Consider the following 25,247-nt stretch of genomic DNA (forward strand, 5'->3'; position numbering starts at 1 on the left):
TTTTCCGCTCGAAAATTTCATAAGGGGTACCCCTTGCCATTTTTTTGAGAAATTTAGCAAAATTTAAAAATTTGTTTTATTTTAATGCGAAATTGTTGCAATTAGTTCCTTTTCACTCAAACAATGCTTTAAATTAAAAAAAGGTAAAAAATAATGAAAAAAATTGAAAAAATCTATAAATTTGTCTATCCACTAAGGCTCATTTTCGCACCAAGTTTTGCCTATAGCTCGGTCGGTATCCAACGGATCGCCAATCTTTGCCTGTGGTCGATAGATGGCACCAATGGCTACATTTTCTTTGTGGACGGCCATGCCCTCAGATGTCTGTGCCAGAAGTTATGCGAGGAACCAAGTTCCTTACCCTGTTTGAGAAAATGTAAAATTTTCCTCATTTTTGCACCAAATTTTGCCTATAACTCGGTCGGTATCTAACGGATCTCCAATCTTTGCCTGTGGTCGATAGATGGCATCAATGACTACATTTTCTTCTTGGACGGCCATGCCCTCAGATGTCTGTGCCAGAAGTTATGCGAGGAACCAAGTTCCTTACCCTGTTTGAGAAAATGTAAAATGTTCCTCATTTTTCTGCAATTCAGCAAAATTTTTAAATGTGTTATATTTTATTGCGAGTTTGTTGTAATAAGTTTCTTTTCACTCAAATAATGCTTTAAATTAAAAAAAGAATAAAAAATCAGAAAAAAATTTCAAAAAAATTTTCCACTCGAAAATTTCATAAGGGGTACCCCTTGCCATTTTTTTGAGAAATTTAGCAAAATTTAAAAATTTGTTTTATTTTAATGCGAAATTGTTGCAATTAGTTCCTTTTCACTCAAACAATGCTTTAAATTAAAAAAAGGTAAAAAATAATGAAAAAAATTGAAAAAATCTAAAAATTTGTCTATCCACTAAGGCTCATTTTCGCACAAAATTTTGCCTATAACTCGGTCGGTATCCAACGGATCTCTAATCTTTGCCTGTGGTCGATAGATGGCATCAATGGCTACATTTTCTTCGTGGACGGCCATGCCCTCAGATGTCTGTGCCAGAAGTTATGCGAGGAACCAAGTTCCTTACCCTGTTTGAGAAAATGTAAAATTTTCCTCATTTTTGCACCAAATTTTGCCTATAACTCGGTCGGTATCTAACGGATCTCCAATCTTTGCCTGTGGTCGATAGATGGCATCAATGACTACATTTTCTTCTTGGACGGCCATGCCCTCAGATGTCTGTGCCAGAAGTTATGCGAGGAACCAAGTTCCTTACCCTGTTAGAGAAAATGTAAAATGTTCCTCATTTTTCTGCAATTCAGCAAAATTTTTAAATGTGATATATTTTATTGCGAGTTTGTTGTAATAAGTTTCTTTTCACTCAAATAATGCTTTAAATTAAAAAAAGAATAAAAAATCAGAAAAAAATTTCAAAAAAATTTTCCACTCGAAAATTTCATAAGGGGTACCCCTTGCCATTTTTTTGAGAAATTTAGCAAAATTTAAAAATTTGTTTTATTTTAATGCGAAATTGTTGCAATTAGTTCCTTTTCACTCAAACAATGCTTTAAATTAAAAAAAGGTAAAAAATAATGAAAAAAATTGAAAAAATCTATAAATTTGTCTATCCACTAAGGCTCATTTTCGCACCAAGTTTTGCCTATAGCTCGGTCGGTATCCAACGGATCGCCAATCTTTGCCTGTGGTCGATAGATGGCACCAATGGCTACATTTTCTTTGTGGACGGCCATGCCCTCAGATGTCTGTGCCAGAAGTTATGCGAGGAACCATGTTCCTTACCCTGTTTGAGAAAATGTAAAATTTTCCTCATTTTTGCACCAAATTTTGCCTATAACTCGGTCGGTATCTAACGGATCTCCAATCTTTGCCTGTGGTCGATAGATGGCATCAATGACTACATTTTCTTCTTGGACGGCCATGCCCTCAGATGTCTGTGCCAGAAGTTATGCGAGGAACCAAGTTCCTTACCCTGTTTGAGAAAATGTAAAATGTTCCTCATTTTTCTGCAATTCAGCAAAATTTTTAAATGTGATATATTTTATTGCGAGTTTGTTGTAATAAGTTTCTTTTCACTCAAATAATGCTTTAAATTAAAAAAAGAATAAAAAATCAGAAAAAAATTTCAAAACAATTTTCCACTCGAAAATTTCATAAGGGGTACCCCTTGCCATTTTTTTGAGAAATTTAGCAAAATTTAAAAATTTATTTTATTTTAATGCGAAATTGTTGCAATTAGTTCCTTTTCACTCAAACAATGCTTTAAATTAAAAAAAGGTAAAAAATAATGAAAAAAATTGAAAAAATCTATAAATTTGTCAATCCACTAAGGCTCATTTTCGCACCAAGTTTTGCCTATAGCTCGGTCGGTATCCAACGGATCGCCAATCTTTAACCTGTGGTCGATAGATGGCACCAATGGCTACATTTTCTTTGTGGACGGCCATGCCCTCAGATGTCTGTGCCAGAAGTCTGTGCCGGTATGAATCCGCGCTGGAATCTGTTAGCAGTAAGGAAAGTTGCAAAATAACGCAAAGTTTCTCGAAGATTCCCTATAATTCTGGTTCTTCTCTACCAGCAAGATTTGTTGTAACTTAAGAATTAATGATTGGAATAATATATAAATAATTATGTAGATAAGCAGCATTAAATTTCAAACAAATCATGAGAAAATCGTGTTTGTCTATCTCGGCAGGATTTCGGGTAAATCGCTAAACACAAGGTGAAACTGGCCACTTTTTGATTTTTGACTGAAACAACCGGTTTTTTCGTAGTAACAAGACAGCATCCAACAAAAGAAGTAACATCTTTCATGTAGCACACGAAATACCAAATTGGCATTTTTTTCTGAAACAACACAAGAGCATCCAACAAAATAGGTAACTTCTTCCAACAAATGTAGCACCAATCTGACGCGCCCCGTACCCACTCCAACTTCTACACAATCACCATCACAAATGTCGTTAATTTTACATAAAAATTGATTTATTTGCACAAGTTTAGTATGGCATTGTTTTGTTCTCTTGTTTTGTTTAGTCTTGCTCCGCAACACTCAACGCAATAGATACACACACACACAAAGACGACTTTAATTAAAATGTCATAAAGATCATAAAGAGTTACAACTTCTTATACCTCGTCTAAATACGTCTTTATAAACATCATCTTAATTTAAAGGTTTGTGTGTTTGCGTTATATTTTGTTTTTTCGTCACCCACGCTCCGGAAAGTTTCAGAGTAGTTATTGAGGAGCTTACAACATCCTTGTTTTCGATTTTGGTGTTCTCTTGAAGATGATGCTGATGAATGATTGGATATCGTTTTAGGGCAAACAGCAGGTGGAGCAAAATGTGTGATTGTTAAAAAAACTGTACTAAATAAAATAAACTTATACCTAAATGCGTTGCGAGTAACCGGTATACACATTTAACACAAGTATGGCAAACAGGAAGTCAAAAAACCGAACAATTACCTTAAATGGATCATGTCAGTATCTGAAGCAGATTCCGTTAAATTAATATAATTTCATCTAACTAAGCTATTTTTGGCCTCACTGTTTTACGTGCTTGCTATTGATTAAAAAAAACGTTGCAAATACAACGCACTAACACGATAGTTAGAGAGAGACAGAGAACGATGGCAAACTTAGAGATAGAGCTTGTTATGTTTTTTGTTGCTCTGGGCGTTAATTAAATCCTATGTTAAAAATACTCGTAGAGTGAGTGTAAAAATTGATTACAATTGAAACTAAACACTATGGCAGATTCGTTTGGTTTTAGATCATGGTGGTTGGGTATTGCTTTCGCTACCGGTGTCGCGCGTACCTCCGACTACTATCAGAATTCTTCCTCCGAATGGTCTAAGTGTAACCCGCACGGTCGCCTAAACTCTTGTCCACGCTCATGAATCCATTTGTTCGATACTGAAACGGGAAGGAAGTAAGATGGAGATGCGATAAATGATACCAACAGCAGCCATTAGCTCGAATACACATTACAGCACGATGCATACCCCACTTGGTGCCGGTAAGTACCGGGCAGGCTGCATGTCGGGTCGCATAATCACCCCGACCGGATGCGTGCAGATTGAACCAGAACGCGGCCGTCCCTTTCCGTGGCCAGAGTGCGAGATGCAGCGCGGGAAATACGGTCGCACCGCCCTGCGTCACGTCACTCATCTAAAAATGCGAGAGCAAATCGTTGGATACATCAAAGAAATTTGTGCAGAATCCGAAGTGTAAACACTCACGTAAAACAGTACGGTCGCGATGCGGTTACCCGTACCGAGACTCTTGAAAGCGTTCCGTTCCTCACGGCGGGCAAAGTCAAAGTGTGGCTCATAGTGGCCACCGATGCCGTAGTTCACCACCTGCAGCTCTTCGGCAGTTTCCATCGTTAGCCCGGTCATATCCTCGACCCGGCGACTGATCGTCCGTATCATCTCATCTTCCGCATCCTTCAGCCAGGCCGACTTGCTGATGCGATAGTTCGCAAACTCTAGCTCACCGGTTTTGTAGTTCTGTACAGTCGCACGGCGGAATCGGGGCCGAGCGTACTGCTTGATTCGTTCGATTTCCCGATCCGACATCACATCATGGTAGACGACGATGTACGGCCGGAGGTATGCTTCCTCGAGCTTAAGTGGACCGATCCGGAGAAACGGCGACTGATTGGTGGTGTACCGACAGACAAGCTGCGACCGAAGTTCGATCGGCGGTTGCTGCTCGCCACGGCACAGCTGCTCGTACAGCTTACGCTCGTTGCTGTCGTATACGTGCGGTGTTGCCTCCTTCTGGATCTTCTGCAAGGGAACAAAACATGCAAAACGGAAGCAATATTCGCTGCAGCCACAGCTGGGTACGCATCTGTTACATACCGTGGCAGTGTCGATCGGTACCTCCTCGCTACCATCGTCGCCGCGCAAAATCTTCTGCTGAGCCTCCTTTTGCAGTTCCTTCTCGTAGTACGCCTTGTTGCTAACGGCACGCTCATGGTCCGGCACTAGCTCGAGCAGCTCTTCCGTCATGGAGAGAGCCGTCTGGATGTTACCTGTGCAAAGAGTCGCGAAAAAAAAAATGGAATTAATTTGTTTTATTTTTGTTCAATAAAAAAAATGGAAGAGACGAAATTTAGTATGGTAGGTTATAGCAAGAATTCTTTAGCAGATTAGTGCCCACTTCAAGAACTCCTGACTAGTAAGAAGCAAAACACATAAAAGAAGAAGGGAGAAAAAACTACTCAACACCACCATTTCCTAACCTTGCTTAAACGTGGAAAATGCGAGATACTCCAGTACATCCTCCTTGGTCGCGGTACGATTAACCTCGCTCGTTAACCGATCCATTGCCTCACGCATCCACAGCACCGTGTGATAGTAATCGCCATTCAGGTAACTTTGGCGACCGAGCTCGAAACAATCGCCCGCGGACAGTTCCGTACTGTACTGTACCCCGTTCAGCATGCCACGGGCAAGGCTGGCCGTATCGAGATTGTACGTATCCTGCAGCCGCATCAGTGCGACCGCCGCACCGTTCAGATCCTCATCCGATGGGAACTTTAGCACGCTCCGGTAGCTGGTCACGTTCTCGAGAAACTCCTTCCCGACTTCGTACGCCATTAGGTTTTCCACGTACCGCCAATCGGTGGTGAGCCGCTTGGTCAGTAGAAAGGCATTGACCGGATTCGACAGATACGCGCTAACGTCTCGGGCTGCTTCCGTGTGTTCGCGCCGATACTCGTGCACTTTCCTGCATTGGTGAAACAGCGAACAGTACAAGAAAAATACAACCACCGGGTGTTAAATTACGCTTACAACGAATGTGCGATATGGAATACCATCGTTCCCATACATACCGGCGCAGCTGCATCAGCTTTTCTTCCTGCGCTTGGACGTAACTGTCCAGGTTGGTAATTAGCACGGCTTCCGTTTCGAGCAGCTCCTCCATATCGGCCAGTGCGGTAAACAACTCACCATCTACCGGTGGCTGTACCAGCAGCAGTCCAATCACGGTTCCCAGCAGAACCGGTAACATCTTCCCGCAGACGGTGGGACGCATCACATACAAGAACGACTGAAAAAAAAATAATACAAATGATAGAAAACGTTAATTATTGAAATATAAATAAATTAATTGCAAATGTGTGTAAAACTTAGCACGACAGTCACCGAAACACTCGCAACACCCAGGGCGTCGTTTTAGCCACACACGACTGAACACTTCTAAGCAGCCCAAATCCCTTTACACGTCTAATGTTTCGCTCGGTTCGCGGCATATGGCGTTAGAGGCGAGATATGCTACGAGTCGTGTGTACGTGTAATGCCGCTCGTCGCGTATGCTGCGGCTGTCGAGCGAACAGATCTATCGGTGCCGTTTTACTTCCAATCCCGAGCTCGAGCTCGTGCTCGCGTTGATAACGATCATAACATATTCCACCACCAGCCTAAGCACCGCAAGAAACAGGAAGTGTTGACGTTGGAATGGAACATTTTTTTTTACGCCATTCCGTGTATGTAAGGCGGCACACACTGTACGATCAAATCGGACCGATCTGGTTGATAGTTTATCCTCTATGTACACAAAAGCCATGTACAGCATGCGTAGGTATCATATGGTGAACACATCAAGACCGTGACGTGTCCGTTCTTCTTTATTTTCTCCAAGCAAGTTGATTGTGGATGGGTAATAGAAATTTGATTGTTTCGATGGTACATTTGGATGTGTTCATTTTCTCACCACATAAAAAAAATATGTAGAAAACGGAACAAAAAATACAATATTTCCAATGAAAAATACTTACCGTTTTTCCCCCTTTTCCGGTGCCAAATCTTGCTCTTTCTATTAAGGGTGTTGGTTCGATGGCTACCCAGTACCACTTCGGCAGACAATTTTATGTTTTACGATGCGCAAATGCACCCAAGCACCCGCTGGCTGCAAAACAACAATCCACTGCAATTACCACTACACCTTCACGTTTACCTGCACCCTGGCTGCAGCACAACACACCGGCAGGCACCGACGTACCAAAAACTGCACCGCATAATATAATGACACCGAACACACTACCCTGTCCTTTAACTTTGTTGCATTTTTTTTAATTAACCATAAAAGTTGCTCGTACTTCCAAAACTGCCAACCTTATATCCCTCCCCCGGGGGTGGACGTTTCTGTTCTGGCCGCCGCCGCTGTAACGATGCGGTAACGTGTATTTCTTCTCTCTAGGCACAGGCACGGTGGTCGCACGCTGCACACAAATTCCACGGCTGAATTTCGTTTCAGGGGGTGTAATGGCAAAAAAAGGGGGAAATCCCTTAAGGTTTTCCTTGGTTACTTTGGTTTGCCCGCGCCCAGCGTTCCAGCGTCACGCAGCATCTGTCATAAAACTCAACTCCGGCTTCTTTGTTGTTGTTATTTGATCTCTGTACGCCGAACGCGTATAAAAGAGCGAGAGTAAAATATGCTCACCAGCCTGGTTTGCTTGAACACGGAAAGCGGGAAAGAAAATACGGAATAAAGTGGTGTGACAGAGAACGCATCGGTGCGCTGAGCGACAGCGGTTTCATTAGGGGTGTTATTTCTTATACACGAATCATGCTCTTGAAATCAGCCGGGACACTATGGAAGGCTAGCGTCAACCAGCTTGGTCAGAAGAGCATTATTGCATTCTATTTTGTTTCTACTGTTGTACTTCCAGTACAATACATCTTTTTGGTAAGCTTTCTATATGCAAATAGTGATCTGAGAAAGGAGAGACTTGGAGATTGGCTTTACACAGCACTGTGCGAAATGTCTTGCTATTTGCGACATTTTTTTCATTATATCTTCTTCTTCTTGGCGTAACGATCTCTGAGATCATGCCTGCCATTTCTAGCTTACTTGACATATTTTACCACGTAGCCGGGTAGTCAGTTCTTGCTACGGGGGGATAGTCCGGATGGGATTTGATCCCAGCTGCTGCTGTGTGGACCAGAGCCGTTTATCACATATACCAACGTTCTGCCCCTTATTTTCATCATCCTATCATCCATATATCACTCTATTAAATAGTTATCATCAACAGAAAAGTAGAGGACTTTACTTGACGTAGAGGTGCATCGTACCAGTTTTGGCGCCTCTGATCCGTTCCTCGTTATGTGTCGTGAATTCAACGCCGTTTGTGAACGTTTCGAACCTGACTTGTCGCGATTTGTGTTTCTGAATTGTATACGTGAAGTGCGCTCCATTACTTGTTAAATGTTATACAACATAAAAGTTCAACAAACGCTATCAATGTAAAAACTGCAAAAAAAAAAACGCTTCAAGGGGGCCACATACGGTCCGTTGAATTTAACCAATAAAATAACAAATAACAACGAAGCAAACAATCCATTCGAGTAGGAAAAAAAAGCAATGACAAACTTAAGACAAAAAGTTAATCTAAATCCAAACTTCAAGTTGCATCGACAAAATTAAGGTTATTTGTTTTTGCCACAAACTTTAAAAACAGAACTCGTTTTACCAACTCCACGATTCGTGCGATTATTGAAAGTAGCGAAAAACAACGAATTTAAGTTTATAATAAAAATTGTCAAATTCCAGCTTAACTACTTCACTTCTAAAAATCACTAACAAATTAATATGTTTTGTCCACCAGCTAATCTCAATGTGCAGCACGCACTGAGCATAAAACTGTTTGGCTTTCGGTTTTTGTTTCTTTGCCTCTCTTTCACTCGTTCGTCTCCTCTGTATGATGCATCTCGCTTACACTATGCCGCCAAACTAAACGCACACACCTACACACACCCAACACGCGCGTACGCATACAGCGCATAAAAACCAGTGTTTTTGTTTGGCCTAGTGTGGCCGAAAGGGGTTTTTGTTTTGTTTTCTCGTCTAGTGATTTTCTTCCCGTGTTCGCTGATAGTGGTGCCTGTTGTAGGCTGTATTTTTTTTCGAAAAGAAAACACTATAACTTTTCATGCTGAACAAGGAGCGCACGGTACCAGTTGAGTGCGTTACAATTAGTGGGCGAAGTGCATCCTTTTTTGTGCCGCTCCCACCCGGATGGGGACCGCCATCGGTCAACGGTTTTTCCGTGCAACGAACAATGGCGCTACGGTACGCGTGCAACCCATCACACAAGTCTGCGTACGGATGCGTAACTAACCCTTAACGTAAGTCCTTAACGAAGGCGTTAACGTTGGTTAGCCGAAAAAGGATATCTCACGAGTTCATAGCGCGTCGTGTATTGGCGTGTAAAGGTGTGTTATATATATGTGTGTGCGATTTCAGGACGACAGCACAAAGCCGTACTACATCCAGCAAACAACAATCAATAACGAAGCTGCCATTTTCCGTAATCGAGCTGCTGCACCAAAATGCCCAAATCAATAGTAGGTATTAGGTAATGGATCGTGCGCACGATCACGGGCACAACACCGAACAGCACCTGAACGGTGAACGTGAGATAGCTGCTGCCTTTCAAATCTTCCAACCATAGGAAGTTACCAGCGACAGGGAAGCGTTTTGGGTAGATATGGCAAGTGAGTGATTTAAAAACACACGCCAAAAGCCATTAAAACCCGGTGGCCTAATGGCGTCTAGAGATGAGACCGCTTGCTTTCTTTGTGCCTACTGTCCGTTTGCTATTTTATTTTCCTGCCTGAAATTGCTGCGCTAGTGACTGGCTCGTTTACCCAGTCCGCAGACGGGTACGAAACCCGTTTACAATGCTGTGCCCTTCGAAACTGCAGTGACTTTGAACTGCTGGAACGGTAGCTGGAAGTAGCGCGAATGAGCGTTACACTTCCGGACCAATAATAGGCGGACGAACCTCGCGTATCTATTCCCATGCGGATTAATAAAGCTATTCCACTTGACAAGGGCAAAGTCAACCGTTGCAGTAGCAGGATCACTCACCTCCCGGGCTTGTTGTGAGCGGATTACATATATTATAATCGCTTCGTGCTGATTACTGTGCCGCTGTGCCCGGTTGTCGAGAGTGGCGTCGCTGAACAACCAATTATCCGGCCAATCATGATGGCGTGAAGAAGCGCAATCGCAATCCACTCATGCTGGATGCATTTGTGTCCAATATTCTGGGAATTCTTGAGCATACGGTGTGAAAGGGTCGAGTAGTGTAACCACTCGAATTTCTGTACTCACTGGTCGGAGATAAGATCAGACACCTGTTGTATATTATTTTTATAAATAGTGGACAAGAGATTATTCTCTTAGTAGTGCCCGACCCGGTGACAGAGTGCCGTATTGTCAGGAGCTAATTGTCAGCAATTCTTCTTTATTGTGGTTTTTCAAAAACTAAACAAACAGAAAAAAAACCAATCAAAACCATCTCAGGTGAGTGAACGTGGAGAAAGGTGAATGTGTTGTTTTTTTTCTCCTCTCTTTTGTACTTCTTCTTTTTTTGGGAGCACCGATAGAGGTCTCCGACATGTCTGGGTTTGGAAGGAAAATGAATTTACACAACCAACAGCGCGAATGACAACAGCACGCCAACACCCTAAGGCCAAGGGCACCACGAATCGAGAATGCTAAGTGAAACTGTTCAAATGCAAATACGCATGTGTTGGGTACTCTGTCGAACATGCGGCACACGTTGGTACGCAATGAGAGCATGGCCAACGCGGGTTTGATTTCCCTCGAGACATTTCACAGGCTGGAGGGAGTAATATGGGACATGCGTATCAGCAAATCCAGCACGATCGTCCACATCGTGGTCTTCACTTGCAGTAGCACAGCAGAGACAACGTGCCAACTTACAGTGATGGATAGAAAAATGCACTCTACCGGAAGAGATCGTCCAGTTCCCCTACGTTATCTCCTGGAAGCAACGCGTCTTCTTGGTAAATCTGTGCGAAAATCTTTCCTTGCCAACAGTGGTAACGTTCACATTTGTATCGCACCGATACGTGTGAGTACCTTCTCCCGTTCATCACTGTCCGGGTGCATGTGGTAATATCTGGTGGAATCGCGCATTACATAATGCCGTCAAACCGATACACTACTGGTTTTTTTCTTTCTTCGTTTTGGAACCAAACTCGCTCAACTCGCGGCTAATAATAGGCGGAATATTGCAGCTACGGTGGGGTTGGTATCGGTACCATCGGCTCGCTACTTGCCGATGCAGTCTGGGGTTTTTGTTTTTGGTTTTGGGAATGGAAGGGGATTGCCAAGAGTTAAATATTCCTGAATATTGGAGCAACTGGATTATTGAGCATATCGATACAAATGGGTAGAGTCGTTGAGTATTTGAGCTAGTTTTCGCGTGCAAAAGATGGTGATGGTGTACGATGCGTATCTGACAAAGCCCCTGGAAGAATGGTAGCTGATGCAGCTCTGTTAATGAAGTGGTCGTGTTACATTGATTGTAATTGTTAGGAGAGATAGCGAGGTGGAGGACAAATATGGTGACCTGATGAGGTGACGTTCTCACAACAATGGGAAGTAAGCTGTTTAGGATGTCACGGTACACGGTTACAGAGTAATGGGCTGTTGGTTCTACGCTCGTTTCAAAAGGGTGAAAGTTTCCAATGTTTGTTGCTTTTTTGCCAGCAGAACGACAATGAAATCCTATGTAATTTGCACGAACAGTACCGGAAATGACTTCTCGCACGGTGCGAGATTTTGGTTTGCTGATCGTCACTGGTCGGATGGTCATCCATTATCAGTGCTCAATCGGTTGTGCGTGTTAACATCGTTTTTACATGTGTATTGTACCCCAATGGTGCGCACATAACGCTTTATTATCGCTCAGGTTTAATGTCACCGCGGTACTTTGTGGCGGGTAGGAAGCTGTATTACAGACGCATCCCACCTTATAGCGACAACAATAACGGTTATCGTTATCGAACCGGAAATATACAACTTGAACAGAGAGATAGCAACAGCACAACAACACACAACGTCCAAGATCTTCGTTGCGGGCATGATTTGCATGTGTAATATTAGCGCTGCACGTTGTCACACTGGTGGTCAGTTCGCTGGAACAACTCTGTACCAAAAGTTCACAATTTTTCATTTCTTTTTCTACCCCTTTTTTTGGGGGATTTACTTTTAGCAGCGTTCAACGGAGCATCCACAATCAAAGATCTGCAGCATGCCGGTTATCGATACGATCGGCATCAGATTGGTTTCATCGTCGCAGTAAACGGGAAGGTGCAACACGAATATTTGACACGGAAAGGCGTAGGTTTGGACGGAAGCAACGACACTCAATCTACAATAAACCTTTAACCAAACCAGCAAGCAAACGGTGTAAAGAAGTACGTACTAGTGAACAGAGCGTTGAGAACGCGGTGTCATCCATCCAGGTCGTCGTACATCAAATGGATCGACGACAGACAGAACGTTGGTGTAGGACAGAATTGGGCCAGGTTGGCGTAATGTCGCGTTGGCTGTTGCTAGCCATTCTAGTGCTGACAGTCAGTGCATCGACCGCATACAAAGTCGGTGTGGGCCGGGCGGACTGTACTGGACCATCGGTGGAAATAACGTTTGTAAGTAACTGGTCTCCTAAACCTCAAAAACAGCCATATTGAACCAGATATTCAAAGGAACATTTGAAGAGTTAGCATCAACGCTTTTTTAGTATCTATCCATAAAATCTGACACTTTTAATAAGGTTTTGAATAGTAGATTATTCGGTACTCTGAATTTCTCGGAGATCTGTGATTGACTCAAAGTTTCAATTAGATGATCTTGAAGCAATTTCCAACGTTTTTTAGAAACTGATTTTTGAGAAACTTCCGATTTTTTGCTACTTCAAATGACTCAAATTTTGTGATGAATGAATTGTCAAAACTTGAAGTTTTGTGCTACAAAAAAAAATGTTTTTATATACCCTTGGCTGTATTTACTTTTACATGGAAAGCCTCGTTACCCAATATGTTTAAACTATGTCTTTCTTAAAAAAATCCCGATAGTTTCATGGAAACTCTACAAGAAATAGGTCCAGTTAGATCGTTTCGCATAAAGATAGATCAAAAGAATTGCTCCAGAAATTGATTTTGAATTCACTGCTACATATCTGTCTGATATCTGGTTTGATAGATGTGGTCTTAACAGGCCTTCTCTTGCTTAGACTCCACCGAGAGAAGATTAAATTTCGAATACCTTAAAGACACTACAAATCAGCTTCAAAGATTACTTTTTTTATATTCGGCTATCTGGGTATATGTTCTTACTGCAAGAAGAGATCACTAACGTATGTACTTCTCCTTTATTTTTGCTGTTTTAGATGGGATATGCACAAGTAACGCAGCGTGGAACCGGCATTCATCTGCGTCAGTATGCGCGATCGTTCGTAATCGAGGACGAAGACGGCACACGGGTTGTGTTCGTCAGTGTGGACGCGGGCATGATGGGACACGCGGTAAAGCGCGATGTGCTGACGGTGTTGCAGAAGAAGTACGGTCAGCTGTACACCCACGAGAACGTCGTCATCAGCGGTTCACATACCCACTCGACACCGGGCGGCTTTCTGATGTATCTGCTGTACGACCTGACCTCGCTCGGGTTCGTCCCGGAAACGTTCAATGCGCTCGTGCACGGTATCGCACAGAGTGTCATCCGGGCGCACAACAATATGGTCGAGGCACGGATCTATGTCGCGGAAACGGAGGTACTGGATGCTAACATTAACCGTAGCCCGAGCGCGTACGAAAACAACCCGGAAGAGGAACGGGCCCAGTATCGGCATAATGTGGACAAAACGCTGGTGCAGCTGCAGTTCGTGCATGGGCGTGACGGTACACCGTTCGGTGCGATCAACTGGTATGCGGTCCATCCGACCTCGATGAACAACACGAACCGGCTCGTATCGAGCGATAACGTGGGTCTGGCTGCGGTAATGCTGGAGCAGGAGCGCAATCCCGGTGCGTTGGTGGGCAAAGGCGAGTTTGTCGGTGCCTTCGCGTCCAGCAATCTTGGTGACTCTTCGCCGAACATTAACGGACCGAAGTGCGAGAAGACGGGCTTACCGTGTGACGTGCTGACGTCTTCCTGCCCATCCGGTGCCGGTGCATGCTTTGCTTCCGGGCCCGGTCGCGATATGTTCGAGAGTACGGAAATTATTGCCGATCGGTTGTACCGGGCCGCCGCCGGATTGCTCAGTACGCAAACGACCAAAGCGCGAGAAGTGACCGGTCCGGTCGGTTTCGTGCATCAGTACGTGGACATGACGACGGCAGAAACGGTACATTTCGATCGGGTTACGCGCACCATGGCACGGGTCCGTGGTTGTCTGCCCGCGATGGGGTACAGCTTTGCGGCCGGCACTACCGACGGGCCGGGTGCGTTCGACTTCCAGCAGGGCACTATCACGGACAATGTGCTGTGGAATGCGGTGCGCGATTTTATTGCCGAACCGACGCAAGATGATAAGGACTGTCAAGCACCGAAACCGATCCTGCTAGCGACGGGACGGGCCCGCTTTCCTTACGACTGGCAGCCCAAGATCGTACCGACTCAGCTGCTGGTCGTTGGTGACTTCGCTATGGCGGCAGTACCGGGCGAGTTCACTACGATGGCGGGTCGCCGGTTACGTACAGCAGTGGCCCGAGCTTCGGTCGCAGCAGGTGGTCGTGATTTGCAGGTCGTCGTTGCAGGGCTGTCAAACATGTACACCAGCTACATCACCACGCCGGAGGAGTACGAAATACAGCGGTACGAAGGTGCCTCCACGCTGTACGGACCGCACACACTGACGCTGTATCTCGAGCAGTACAAAAAGCTTGTCGGTGCGCTCGTACGCAACGAGTCGGTACCGGCCGGACCAACGCCACCGTACGAAGACGACAAGCAGATCTCGCTCACGACCGGTGTCATCTTCGATTCGCATCCGCTCGGTAAAGACTTTGGCGATGTGAAGGTACAGCCGGAACCGGTGTACGATCGTGGTGCCACGGCCAGTACCGTCTTTATTGCGGGCAATCCGCGCAACAATCTCATGCACGACAAAAGCTTCTTTACGGTCGAACAGCAGCAAATGGACGGCAACTGGAGTGTGATCGCAACCGATGCCAACTGGGAAACTAAGTAAGGATGTCATTTGACCAAGATGTGTTCGAATATTGATGCTTTTGTTTTTGTTCTATTGTTCTGCTTGTTCTAGATTCCGTTGGGAACGTACCTCCACCATACTAGGCTTTAGTGATATTGAATTTAGCTGGACGATTGGGCCAAACACACCGGAAGGAACGTACCGTATCCGGCACTTTGGTTACTATCGATACATACTCGGTGGTGTTTATCCGTACGTGGGCGCTACAAACACGTTCAACGTGAACTAGTAGGGTAGCAGTGGATGCCCGTAGGTGCACAGATTGTCGCCATACGCCGTAATGCGGTCGTTGGAATAGAAATGATAGCAAAACACAAACAAACAATTTGAAAACCAATACGAATGATTGAAATATGTACACATAGGTTTGAACCAGTGAATGTTTAGGCGAAAGATAATGATGAGAACAAAGGAGACGTTTTGTACGAGTAAGAGTCAACAACAAGTAATGATAAAACAGAGTAAACATTCCATACCTATTTTGTAACCAAATAGACTAGTCACTGGATATTTGCGTTTAGTTAGAAATTATTCTTCGATTTTGAATTTTAGATTAAACCAATACCTATCCCAAAACTGTTTCTTTTATTCTTCTTTTGTGTGTTTTGTGTGTTCAATAATAATTATTTTATTAATTAAAATTAAAAAAAAATCTTTTTCCTCCTTTTAGCGATTGTACGCTTTGAATTTTTAAACAGAAAAGCACTCGTTGTACTAAAAACCAAAAGCTTCAAATATAAAGCTTTTCATCCTCCGTTACGAAAAAGCTCTGAAGTGGCCAGAAAAATGCTTTTTTCCAAAACAAAAGCCTTTCAAAGGAAATTTGTGAGTGGAAAACTGTGGTGGGTGGTATTTGTTGTTCAATTTTCTTATTAGAACAAATAATCACCAGGGAGGGGGGGTCGTATGCATTTCTTGGAGAGAGAGAGCGAGAGAAAGCTTCGCCTTTTTCTGTTCCTCATCAACGTATTGGCGAGTGTATTCGCAAATACTTTCGTTCATAGGATCTCCATAATTGACGGGGCCCTAGGCGGCCACCTACTCCGCCTACCGTTTAAAAATTTGAGACATTTTAAGAAACTGTACGTAAAATGTATCACAAGATTATTAAATAGTGTAACAAGTAAAATATAAATGCTATACTGCTGTAAGATATTAATGGATTCAATGAAACTAAAAAAAGTGAACCTTTAGTTATACGAACAAAGAAAACCAGAGAGAAGAAATAAAACTAAAAAAACGAACCCTAAAAACAAGAAGGTCGCCTACCTTACGTCAATATGAAAATTCATAACCCAGCGATAACAACGCTATTCAGATCTCGGGGGTAGATTTTATCGTCCGCTCGAACCAATCATTTCCGTCATGATTCCGTCTTCGGTCGGTTCTCGTTTTTGCATCGTCCTTCCTTTCAGCTTCCGGGTGATTGATAGGATATAGTTTATTGGGACGGTCGCCTACCCCAAAAGAAAAAAAATGGAGCAGCAGAAGGAGGATGTTGAAGAGGGAGGGTTTTAGGGATGGAATATGACAACGGCCATGAGCAGTGTTGAAAATACGTGACAAAGCCATAACTCTATCGCCATATGCAAATCGGCACCCCGGGAATGCGGCAACACAAAACCATCGAACAGACCTCTGTGCACAAACATCACAAACAAATAATAGGTGGGGGGGGGGGGGGGAGGTTTAAAGCAACAGCAACATAAAATAAATGCAAACCAAAAAAAAACCCCAGATGAAATTGAAATATGGCGGTAAAGGTTTTTTGGTAAACGCAAAAAAGAAGGGTTTTTCTTCGGGTGACCCTTCACCGTTTACCACACACATACACATACACATACACACACGCAAACGCTGCCAATAAAAAGCAATATAGTAACAGCAACAAGCGAAAAAGGCAAAATTTGTACAACCGCAACAATTGGCTTAATTTTTAATAGCCCTAATACTAATGGGTAATCGAGCAAGTTATGCTCGGTACGCGGTACCCTTTAACGCGATATGGATCGTACAAAAAAAAACAAAACAAAACAAAAAGAAAAAAATCAGAAATAATAACACACACTCACAGCGCATCGTTCCGCCATTATGGCTCAATTCAATCAACGTTCGTAATGTCATTGTCTGGTGCACAAGGTTGTAAAAATGAATGCTTTAATTTACTACTTCGACCCCTCTAATGCCAACCATGGTTTGGGGGATAAGTAGATAAGTACATCATGTCAAAATTGGTTCGCTTTTCTTCTTTACCCTCAGCCAAGGTATATAAATATGTATATTTAATAATGATCTAATATTTACATCAACTCCCGCATTGTCTAGTGTAAAATTGTACGCAGTACGCAACATCACACATACCGTAGCTGTTCTAGCCTGCACGAGCTGGTACGGCACGAGCAGTCGTAAGACCTGTCATTACTACTAAAGAGCCACCATTATCACCACTCTCGGTGCGCTAATGTATAATTAAAGTAGTAAGCTTCTTAAGTAAACGTGTCAAGGTACAGGATATCGTTAAGTTATTGTAAAGATGTGTAAGTGTGTACCGTGTGCATTGATTGATAAGGGTTTGCGAGAGTGTTTGCCCGTACAGGGAAGAGAAGCCTCCACTCCATACAGTGAACGGCTTCGTTGTGTGGGATTGATACGTATCCTTTTTTTTTTTGGGTATCGATACGATCTATTTCTCTCTCGAATTTTCTCACTCCTGAACCATCTTTCACTCATCTAAGTACACCTGTACGATACACCATTTCTATAACGTTAGATGGAGAAAGAACATCGTTTCATTCATTTTGTATTGCCATCCATCATTTCAATCTTAACTTTCTCTCACTTTCGCTCTTTCTCTGTCGCTATTTCTCTCTCTCTTACTTTCTCTGTAACGCTTATTGGTACTAGTAGATTACTCAAGATTTATCATGTACTTTGAGACGTGTCTAATGTTATTTTATGGGACAACATTTCGTATGTGTGGATAGGGGTTCAATGGGCGGGATAAGGTGGTTGGTAGGAGAGGAGGTTGCGTGAAAATAAAGAAACAATACAATTAAGAAACGAGCCGCTAGCTCCCGGATAGCAATGAATAGACCGATGCTGTGGTGGAAAACCCCGGTAAAAGTAAACCGGAGAAAGGGGTGGATGGGGCGGCGAGAGGAGGAGGGACAGGGGGGGCGTTACGATTATTTCGCATGTTATGTAATGTGTATGAATTTCCCACCGGCTACCGATGCTGACACGTTTGAAACGATGACGCTCCTGAAAACAGCATTTAGTAGTCGCCCACCCAGTTTCCCGGTTTCCCCTTTTCTTCCCGCTTCCTTCAATCAGGAAACTAGACAGGCAAGTAGAAATATATCACACCATTCCCACCACCCAACCGAAACAGAGCCTTTTTCTTTCGGAGAAAAGAGATTCAACGTTCGTAGACGCATACACACATAAGGCGCAAACATCTGCTCGCGATCTCTTGCTTTCTCTCTCTTACCGTCAAGCCGTGAGATTGTGTTGAGTGTATAATCACTGTGCCCTTAGGGTACTACCTATCAAAACCGCACACTGCCACGATAAGGGTGAACGCTATACCGGTGACGATGTGTTGGTAAGCGGGTACAACCTAAAGACGTTGTGCCAACCGACCAGTTTCACTTTCTCACACCCAGTGGCAACAAACAACCAAAAAAAAAAGACATTAAGCATCCTCCACACGATTTCGCTCCAAACAGACGACATTGTCCCGTCCGCGTGAGCACTATCTAAAACCGTTGCGTGCTTACGTGTATGCGTGTGTGTGTGTGTGTGCACATGATACAGAGAGTACAAAAATCTCTCATTGAGCAACGGGTTTATGCTAGATGAAAATAAATGAAAACCTCCAACTGAGATCCCAACACTCGGTAACGTGGGTCCGGATCGAAGCGAAGCAAATTTGCAGTTAAGCACAGGGCACAAGAAGTTCGGCAGGTCAGTCTACAATCGGTGCCAGCAGGGTGGTAGAGTGTGTGCGTGCGTGTGTGTGTGTGCGTGTGTGTGCGCGGTTGCTTAGCTTTATCAACTAATCAAGTAAGCAGACCAGAGCAGTGGGACGGGGAGAACAAGTGTGAACAAACGCAGAAAGGTGATGCTTTTTCAGTGAGGACGCAATAGACTACGGCCACCGTGTAACGTGGAAAACGCAAAGCAAAGCAAACATAAAAAAAGCGAAAGGTTTTAAACCACCATGTAGCAATTCGATCTAAGCTGTACGTATTTTAAAGGCCATTTTTTGTCCAAAAAGAAGTGCTGCAAAAGTGCGAATCGACCCACAAAACGAAAAATCGTACGCTGTTATGTTTAGAACCCGGAAAATGTCACTTCACCAGTACGCCCAGTACGCGTGTGTGCTTCGTGACGGCAAACGACAAATTTCAAACGATTCGCTGCAAACTATCAACCCCATTCCATCTCAACAGCAACGCCAGCAGTAGCACCAGCAGCAGCAGCAGCTTCTACAGCATCTTAGTGTGTAAGTAAAGTCAAGCGAGCGTGGGCGTCCAGTACACCACTTTGCCACTGCTGCTTGCGACACAAAAACAATAGTTGGCGAGGCTTGCCCGCTCCCCTTGTATGTGCTTGTATGTGTGCTGGAGTACAAACGCAGAGATCCATACGATCCGGGGCCCACCCTACAGCTGTCACTGTTTGGAAAATTGAAACCACTAGAAAGCATATGGTGAAATGCTATTCAACATTTCAAGCACTTTTTGATGTCATTATGGGGTTTGCGAGTAGCTTTGTCCAGTAGTAACGCACGGCAAAATCTAGGTGCAGAAAGTTTTGTTTGATGTACTTGTAAAGCAGAGAAGAAAAAAGAACTCCTCCACACTAATACAGACACAGAACGAGGCGCGTGCACAAGAGCCCTACCTGGCAAGAGAAAATGTCCCTTTAATTGATAACGTACCAGAACACTGGAACGCATGTGTTCTTCTAGAGCAATAAGTGAGATGACTCTCCCGTTAATGGTTCCTTCGTTAGGGGCTTCAATTGTTCTCCTGCCGTATCACGGAGAGTTGTTCCAATTTCTCTTACTTATCCTCTGTGCCGTGCTATCGTAGGGCCTTTTCTTGCTGAGCACATCTTAAGGTGTGCACAGACTGAGCGTGTTCCAGATATCGCTACTTCGTCACTTCTCTCCCGCTCAACGGGAAATGGGAAATTCTCGTTACTAGGAGAAAAAAAAATCGGAAAAACCTACACCGTGGTACGCGCGATGTCGCAAAATTGTGACAGAAAAGTGTGTTTAATATCGTTAATATTGTAATTTTCTTTTAGTGCTTTAGGAGGAAAATTAATTTTGAAGGATTGTTATGTTAAGACAAAAAGAAAGCGAAATTATTTTATAAAACACATTACTATTGCTTTAGCAACACATCCTTGCCCATGTAATTAGAACGAAGAATGAGAAGTGAAAAAAAAACACAAACACACACACACACAATAAACCAGTTGTATTGTTTACCTCATTCGGTTACACGACAGGATCAGCACTCACGAGAGCATTACTGTTCTGGGGTGAGTGTCCCTTAATATGGATGATTAAAGAGCAACGGGAGCAAAATCAAACCAACTGAGAGACCAGGCGTATTATCGGACGCTACTGATATGACTGCTCAGAAGGCATGTTACATCAACAGCGTTTAACTACTTGCCACTATTCAGACTATAAATCGATCCTAATACAGATGGATACTTTTCTTCTCGTCTAGTTGTCACAAGATGATAGTGATCGGTAGGTAAAAGCGTTACCTTGGTAGATTTATTAATGTGGGAGAATCATTCATCCACACCCACGTTCCTTATCTACATTGTTGGAAGCGAACTTCGGCAAGTGGTGCGCTTCTCTTTACGCACGTCCATCTAGCGTGATAAAAGCTGCGTTACGGGAAATCAACAGACAAGACTGGTCTAGACAAGATCCAGTTATTGAACGGCGATCAAGAAGATCTACATTAAATGATTCTTCTTTCATTTAATGGCGGGTTAACTAAGATAGTGCTTTGTATGCCAAACTCTTGTCTTTATTCTGCCAGCACCAATAAGCATGTTGATATATGTGTTTGTTGGTGATTTTCTGCTCTATTTTCATTTTATTTATTTTTTCAATATTATTGAAATTTATCATAATTTTTTTCTTAATATTATACAAGTCTTAAGATTTATGAATTTATAATTATGAAATCGTAATCAAATAATGGTAATTAGGATGGAGACGCCTGGTGGTTTATGCGATAGTGTTCGATGGAGGCGCCTGGTAGTTCAATGCTAATGGTAAATGGAGGCGCACGGTGTTTCAATTGTTCCATACAACGAATAGGTATAAGTAATCTTAATCGAATCGTTCCTTTTCCTACTTCCTTCGCTCCTCCCATATTTCCTTACTCCACCCTTTTCCCTATTAACTGTACAGCTATTGGTAAAACAAATTCTGGAACAGCGAAAACTACCCGACCTTACCAAACATTCTTTAATTAACACACTGCATCACGGTGTCACGCATTCAACTGCTTACAGCTTTGCATTCATTTATTTCCATATTTCTATTGCTCCTTTCTGCCGACAGGTGAATGACTGACAGCTCGGCAAGCAGACATGTGGCGTGGAATGCGAACAGACCGACCCGTACCGAAGCGAAACGCAAACATTCAATTGAAATGAAAACAAGTGCAACATCAAATCAAAACTCATACCCTGCCGTGGGAAGGAAATACAAACGAAACTAAAAACAAACAGGCAAACAAAATAAAACCAATAAAAAAAACAAAAACACCATTGCAAAACATTAAAGTACCATTCAATTTATGAGCATTAGTCTTGCTTAGGCAAAAAGGGGACGCCACTGACAAAGAGCAAATAACATTTACTAGAAATAAATGACAGCAAATAATCGTATACACCTAATCTAATAACAATCAACTTTAAAAAAAGAAACGGATGCTAGCAAAAACAAAAACAGCACAGCAAACAAAAGCAAAAAAGAAAACAAACCAACACAAGGGAATAATAAAGCAAATAATAACACGTTTTGTAAAGCAAATAATTAAATCAGGAAAGCAGATCGAGAAAGTGTGTGTGCGAGTGGAAGTGGCTAATCAAACGGGCCCAAAACCACGCGTAGCTCACGGTTGTCAATGTGAAGATGGCGCTCTACTCCCGTAACCGAACAAATACAAAGCAAAAGCAATAACCTAACATAATAGCAAACATTCTAGGTTTATCAGATGACTCACCTATTTACGAGTTCGTAACCCGTGGGATGTGTATGTGTATAGAGAATGTGTGTAGTTTGACGTACTGGAAGGGCGCTAGTTCGTAGCGTTGTGTGAACAGGACACCGAACAATAAGCGGTAAAATCGGGCGAATTGTTTAAAAGGGAGTATTCATCCAGCAGTGAGTGCGTGTGATTGTGCTTTACAAACTTCAGGTGCCGTAATACCGGTAACGTCCTAAAGCGACGTATGTGTGCATGTGTGTCGACATGTTATGCTGCCCATCTGTGTCTGACAAAAGAAAAACCTAACTAACCTCAACAACAATAAAAAGAAAATCAAACTAAACAAAGCAAATCAACTCAGCCAAATGGCTACCGTGACGTGTGCGTTTGCCGTGCACCAATGTGTGGGAGTTGTTGGTGCGTGTACGCGACCAAGCAATCACAGTTAGTGTTCATGCGGTGCCCGTGTTTATGGATATAGATCTGACGCTAGGGAAGTGCCGAGGCCGGTGTGCGCAATGAAGATTGCAGCTGGACGAGCTGCTAGCAAGTGTGCGCAGTGCAATAGCAGGTAGTGCCTAGACCCATCGATCGCGCTGCGATCGAACTACACCAAAGTGCGCGCGCGCCCGCACACCTACACCGCATAACGTACACCTGGCAAATCTTTACAATTAGCGCGCGTATCGTCTAGGTGTTTGGTGGTGTGTCCGAAGGCTTCCGTCGCAATCAAAATCGTCACGCATCAGATCAGCCAGCGGGAACCGAGTGTAAACCTCTCAACCACCAGCCTATGAAAGCGCTAGTGACAAAAAAGAAAACCCGAGGTTCAAAACACGGCAGAGGCAGTATTGGTAAAACGGAGAGACAGCCAAATACACCAAGCAATCATTCTCAGCAAGCAACCAGTACCTACGGAACACTCATCTGTTCATCTTCAGAAAGCCCATTTCAATGGTTCTGTTTGTTCTGTTTTAGTTTTTGTTTTGTTGGTTGGTAATTTTCCGCTCAAACCAAGCCCAGTACAGCCGAGCGAAGGTTACGCGTAAGCAAAGTGTATAAAGTGTGGGGAGTAAGCACCACAGGCAGTGACAGTTTCGAGTAATATTAAGAAAAAAAACAAACCCCGTTCCGCGGAACGTTACGCCGAGTGTTGTGATCGTGTAACCACCGACCGGGACAGGAACTGTGTCGGAACATGTCGTCTCAAGTTTCGTGGTTTCACCGGTACCTTCCGCTTGGTCGATGCAAGTTGACCGAACGAAGATTTTCTCGCCGCGGGACATCGTGGATACTGCTCGCGCTCATCCTGATCAGTACACCTGGGAGACTACAGTCAACGGCAGCAGACGATCGAGGACTTCACAAGCGAGGTAAGATTGCCTCTCACAAACACAACCTCTGATTTAAGCTCGGTCGACTGTTTATAAGTCATCGCTCGTGACACTGAAGAAATATTCCTATCAATAAAGCAGGAGGAGTGCATGTCATTACTAAAGTTAAACATCTTTAAAGTCTATAGACATCATCATTGATGCCACCTGATCGTCTTTAAATCTGAACGAATATCTTAATACGTATTCTTGAAAGTGTTTCTACTCTTTAACTACATTTGTACCTCAGCTAGGAGTAATGATTTCGTGTAGCTCTAGACCAGAAAGGGCTCTTTTTTAATGAAATAATTTTACACTATAATCCTGTGACAGTTATACCGAGTAACGAGCTTGGGAAGCTAGCTTCTAATAGGTCACATGAGTCTTTGTTTGAATGGAATTTGACAAACCAGGCAGCCGAAACATTAACCGCTCTTTGTCACTGTTAACGAGCTTTGAAGTTTCATTGCGGACCATGTTCGTTCCCGTTAATAAATATAAAACACTGGGGAGAAGGGTATTCCTTTTTTTGCTCTCTTTCTCTCTCTCTCTCTCTCTCCATCCCTTTGTCATGTCAAACTTCACAGAATAGCCTCCAATGAATAGTGCAGTCTGATTACTTAGATTATTCGCTCATACGTAATGGGTGGGCCACAATTTTATAGATCCCAGGGAATTCTAATGAAATTGAAGTTATTCATTTCTTTTTGGGTACGGGCATTTGCAGGGTAATGGCCTGGGTACTGTAACGGGTCGGCTGGGCATTGAATAATTGTTCGAATTGGCATGCAGTTCTCATCATCATATCACTATCACATTCCCTGGAAAACTTTGCATCAAACATGCTCTCATCAACATACCAATGGGCATACCATGGACACGGCTTCGTTTATTTGCGTTCTTCTGGCATGAAATCGTATCCCCAAACCGGCCATTATGGTAAGCGGTATCTTGAAAGGATTCACCACCGCTGTACAGGATATGTCGCTATGTTAAATGTTGCTGTACGCTGATGATGTAAACTAATCATCCACGGACCTTGAGTTGTGAAGGGCTTCACAGTGGGATGTAAAGTTTTGCTAGCAGCAGAACCGTGTGTTTCCAAGGTTTGCGATATGTGGCATAAAATAATTGGAAACAGTAAACTTTGGCGCTGTGCAGGAACTGCACGGTCATGGTGCACAGTCTCTCGGAAAACAGTCTCAGCAAAGCGGTAAATATATCTGAAAACTTCTAGTAACTGCAAACCGTTCGACCAGTAACCGATTAGGTTACCCGAACCTCAAACTTCAGACGCACAGTATGTGTGTGTGTGTGTGTTACGCCCAATGCGTCAGCACCGTCAGCACGGTGATGAAAAATGTGTAATATCCGCGAGGGTGGAGCGGGTTGAGGGGGTGGTGGTGGGATTCTTCCCACCCCTTGAATACCATTTGCTTTTGCATTTCCGGCCAAATGTTGATGTGATCACACTGCTCACCCAACAACCCAAACGGTCTCGTCCTTCCTCAACGCGGTCCCTGTACACCCGGGACCAGGGAGTTTTTTTTTTTGCACT

At 43.5% G+C, this 25,247-nt stretch overlaps 3 protein-coding genes across 25 annotated transcripts in view; 2 read left to right on the forward strand and 1 right to left on the reverse strand.

Moving 5' to 3' along the window:
• Window positions 1-2,968: 2,968 nt before the first annotated feature.
• Window positions 2,969-7,404, reverse strand: LOC125771327 (prolyl 4-hydroxylase subunit alpha-1-like). 2 transcript variants are annotated; one of them, XM_049441868.1, is made up of 7 exons: window positions 6,802-7,404; window positions 5,857-6,074; window positions 5,263-5,750; window positions 4,880-5,052; window positions 4,253-4,804; window positions 4,016-4,181; window positions 2,969-3,926 (listed from the first exon to the last, which is right to left on the reverse strand). In XM_049441868.1, exons 2-7 carry the CDS (start codon window positions 6,057-6,059, stop codon window positions 3,841-3,843), a joined length of 1,668 nt encoding a protein of 555 aa, XP_049297825.1. In that variant the 5' UTR covers window positions 6,060-6,074; window positions 6,802-7,404; the 3' UTR covers window positions 2,969-3,840. The 2 variants fall into 2 exon arrangements, with proteins under 2 accessions (XP_049297825.1, XP_049297833.1); XM_049441876.1 differs by lacking the exon at window positions 6,802-7,404 and adding an exon at window positions 6,170-6,793.
• A 1,294-nt stretch (window positions 7,405-8,698) lies between these two features.
• Window positions 8,699-15,636, forward strand: LOC125771302 (neutral ceramidase). Of its 6 annotated transcripts, XM_049441811.1 has the most exons (5): window positions 8,699-9,154; window positions 9,273-9,373; window positions 12,061-12,496; window positions 13,237-15,035; window positions 15,112-15,636. In XM_049441811.1, the coding sequence occupies exons 3-5, from the start codon at window positions 12,326-12,328 to the stop codon at window positions 15,287-15,289; spliced, it is 2,148 nt and encodes a 715-aa protein (XP_049297768.1). In that variant the 5' UTR covers window positions 8,699-9,154; window positions 9,273-9,373; window positions 12,061-12,325; the 3' UTR covers window positions 15,290-15,636. The 6 variants fall into 6 exon arrangements, with proteins under 6 accessions (XP_049297768.1, XP_049297777.1, XP_049297814.1 ...); XM_049441820.1 differs by lacking the exon at window positions 9,273-9,373; XM_049441857.1 differs by lacking the exon at window positions 9,273-9,373 and having other exon boundaries at window positions 9,151-9,241.
• A 2,581-nt stretch (window positions 15,637-18,217) lies between these two features.
• The window catches only part of LOC125767474 (uncharacterized), a 90,629-nt gene continuing 83,599 nt past the window's right edge, over window positions 18,218-25,247 (forward strand). For 14 of the 17 annotated variants that reach the window (XM_049434140.1, XM_049434084.1, XM_049434261.1 and 11 more), the window contains exons 1-2: window positions 18,218-19,567; window positions 21,665-23,689. In XM_049434140.1, the coding sequence (XP_049290097.1) occupies window positions 23,515-23,689 (175 nt within the window). In that variant the 5' untranslated portion in view covers window positions 18,218-19,567; window positions 21,665-23,514. The other 3 variants (XM_049434094.1, XM_049434112.1, XM_049434103.1) reach the window with 3 other exon arrangements.

The sequence above is a fragment of the Anopheles funestus genome, chromosome X (genome assembly GCF_943734845.2).
Source record: "Anopheles funestus chromosome X, idAnoFuneDA-416_04, whole genome shotgun sequence".
In the NCBI taxonomy this organism is placed as follows: Eukaryota; Metazoa; Arthropoda; class Insecta; order Diptera; family Culicidae; genus Anopheles; species Anopheles funestus.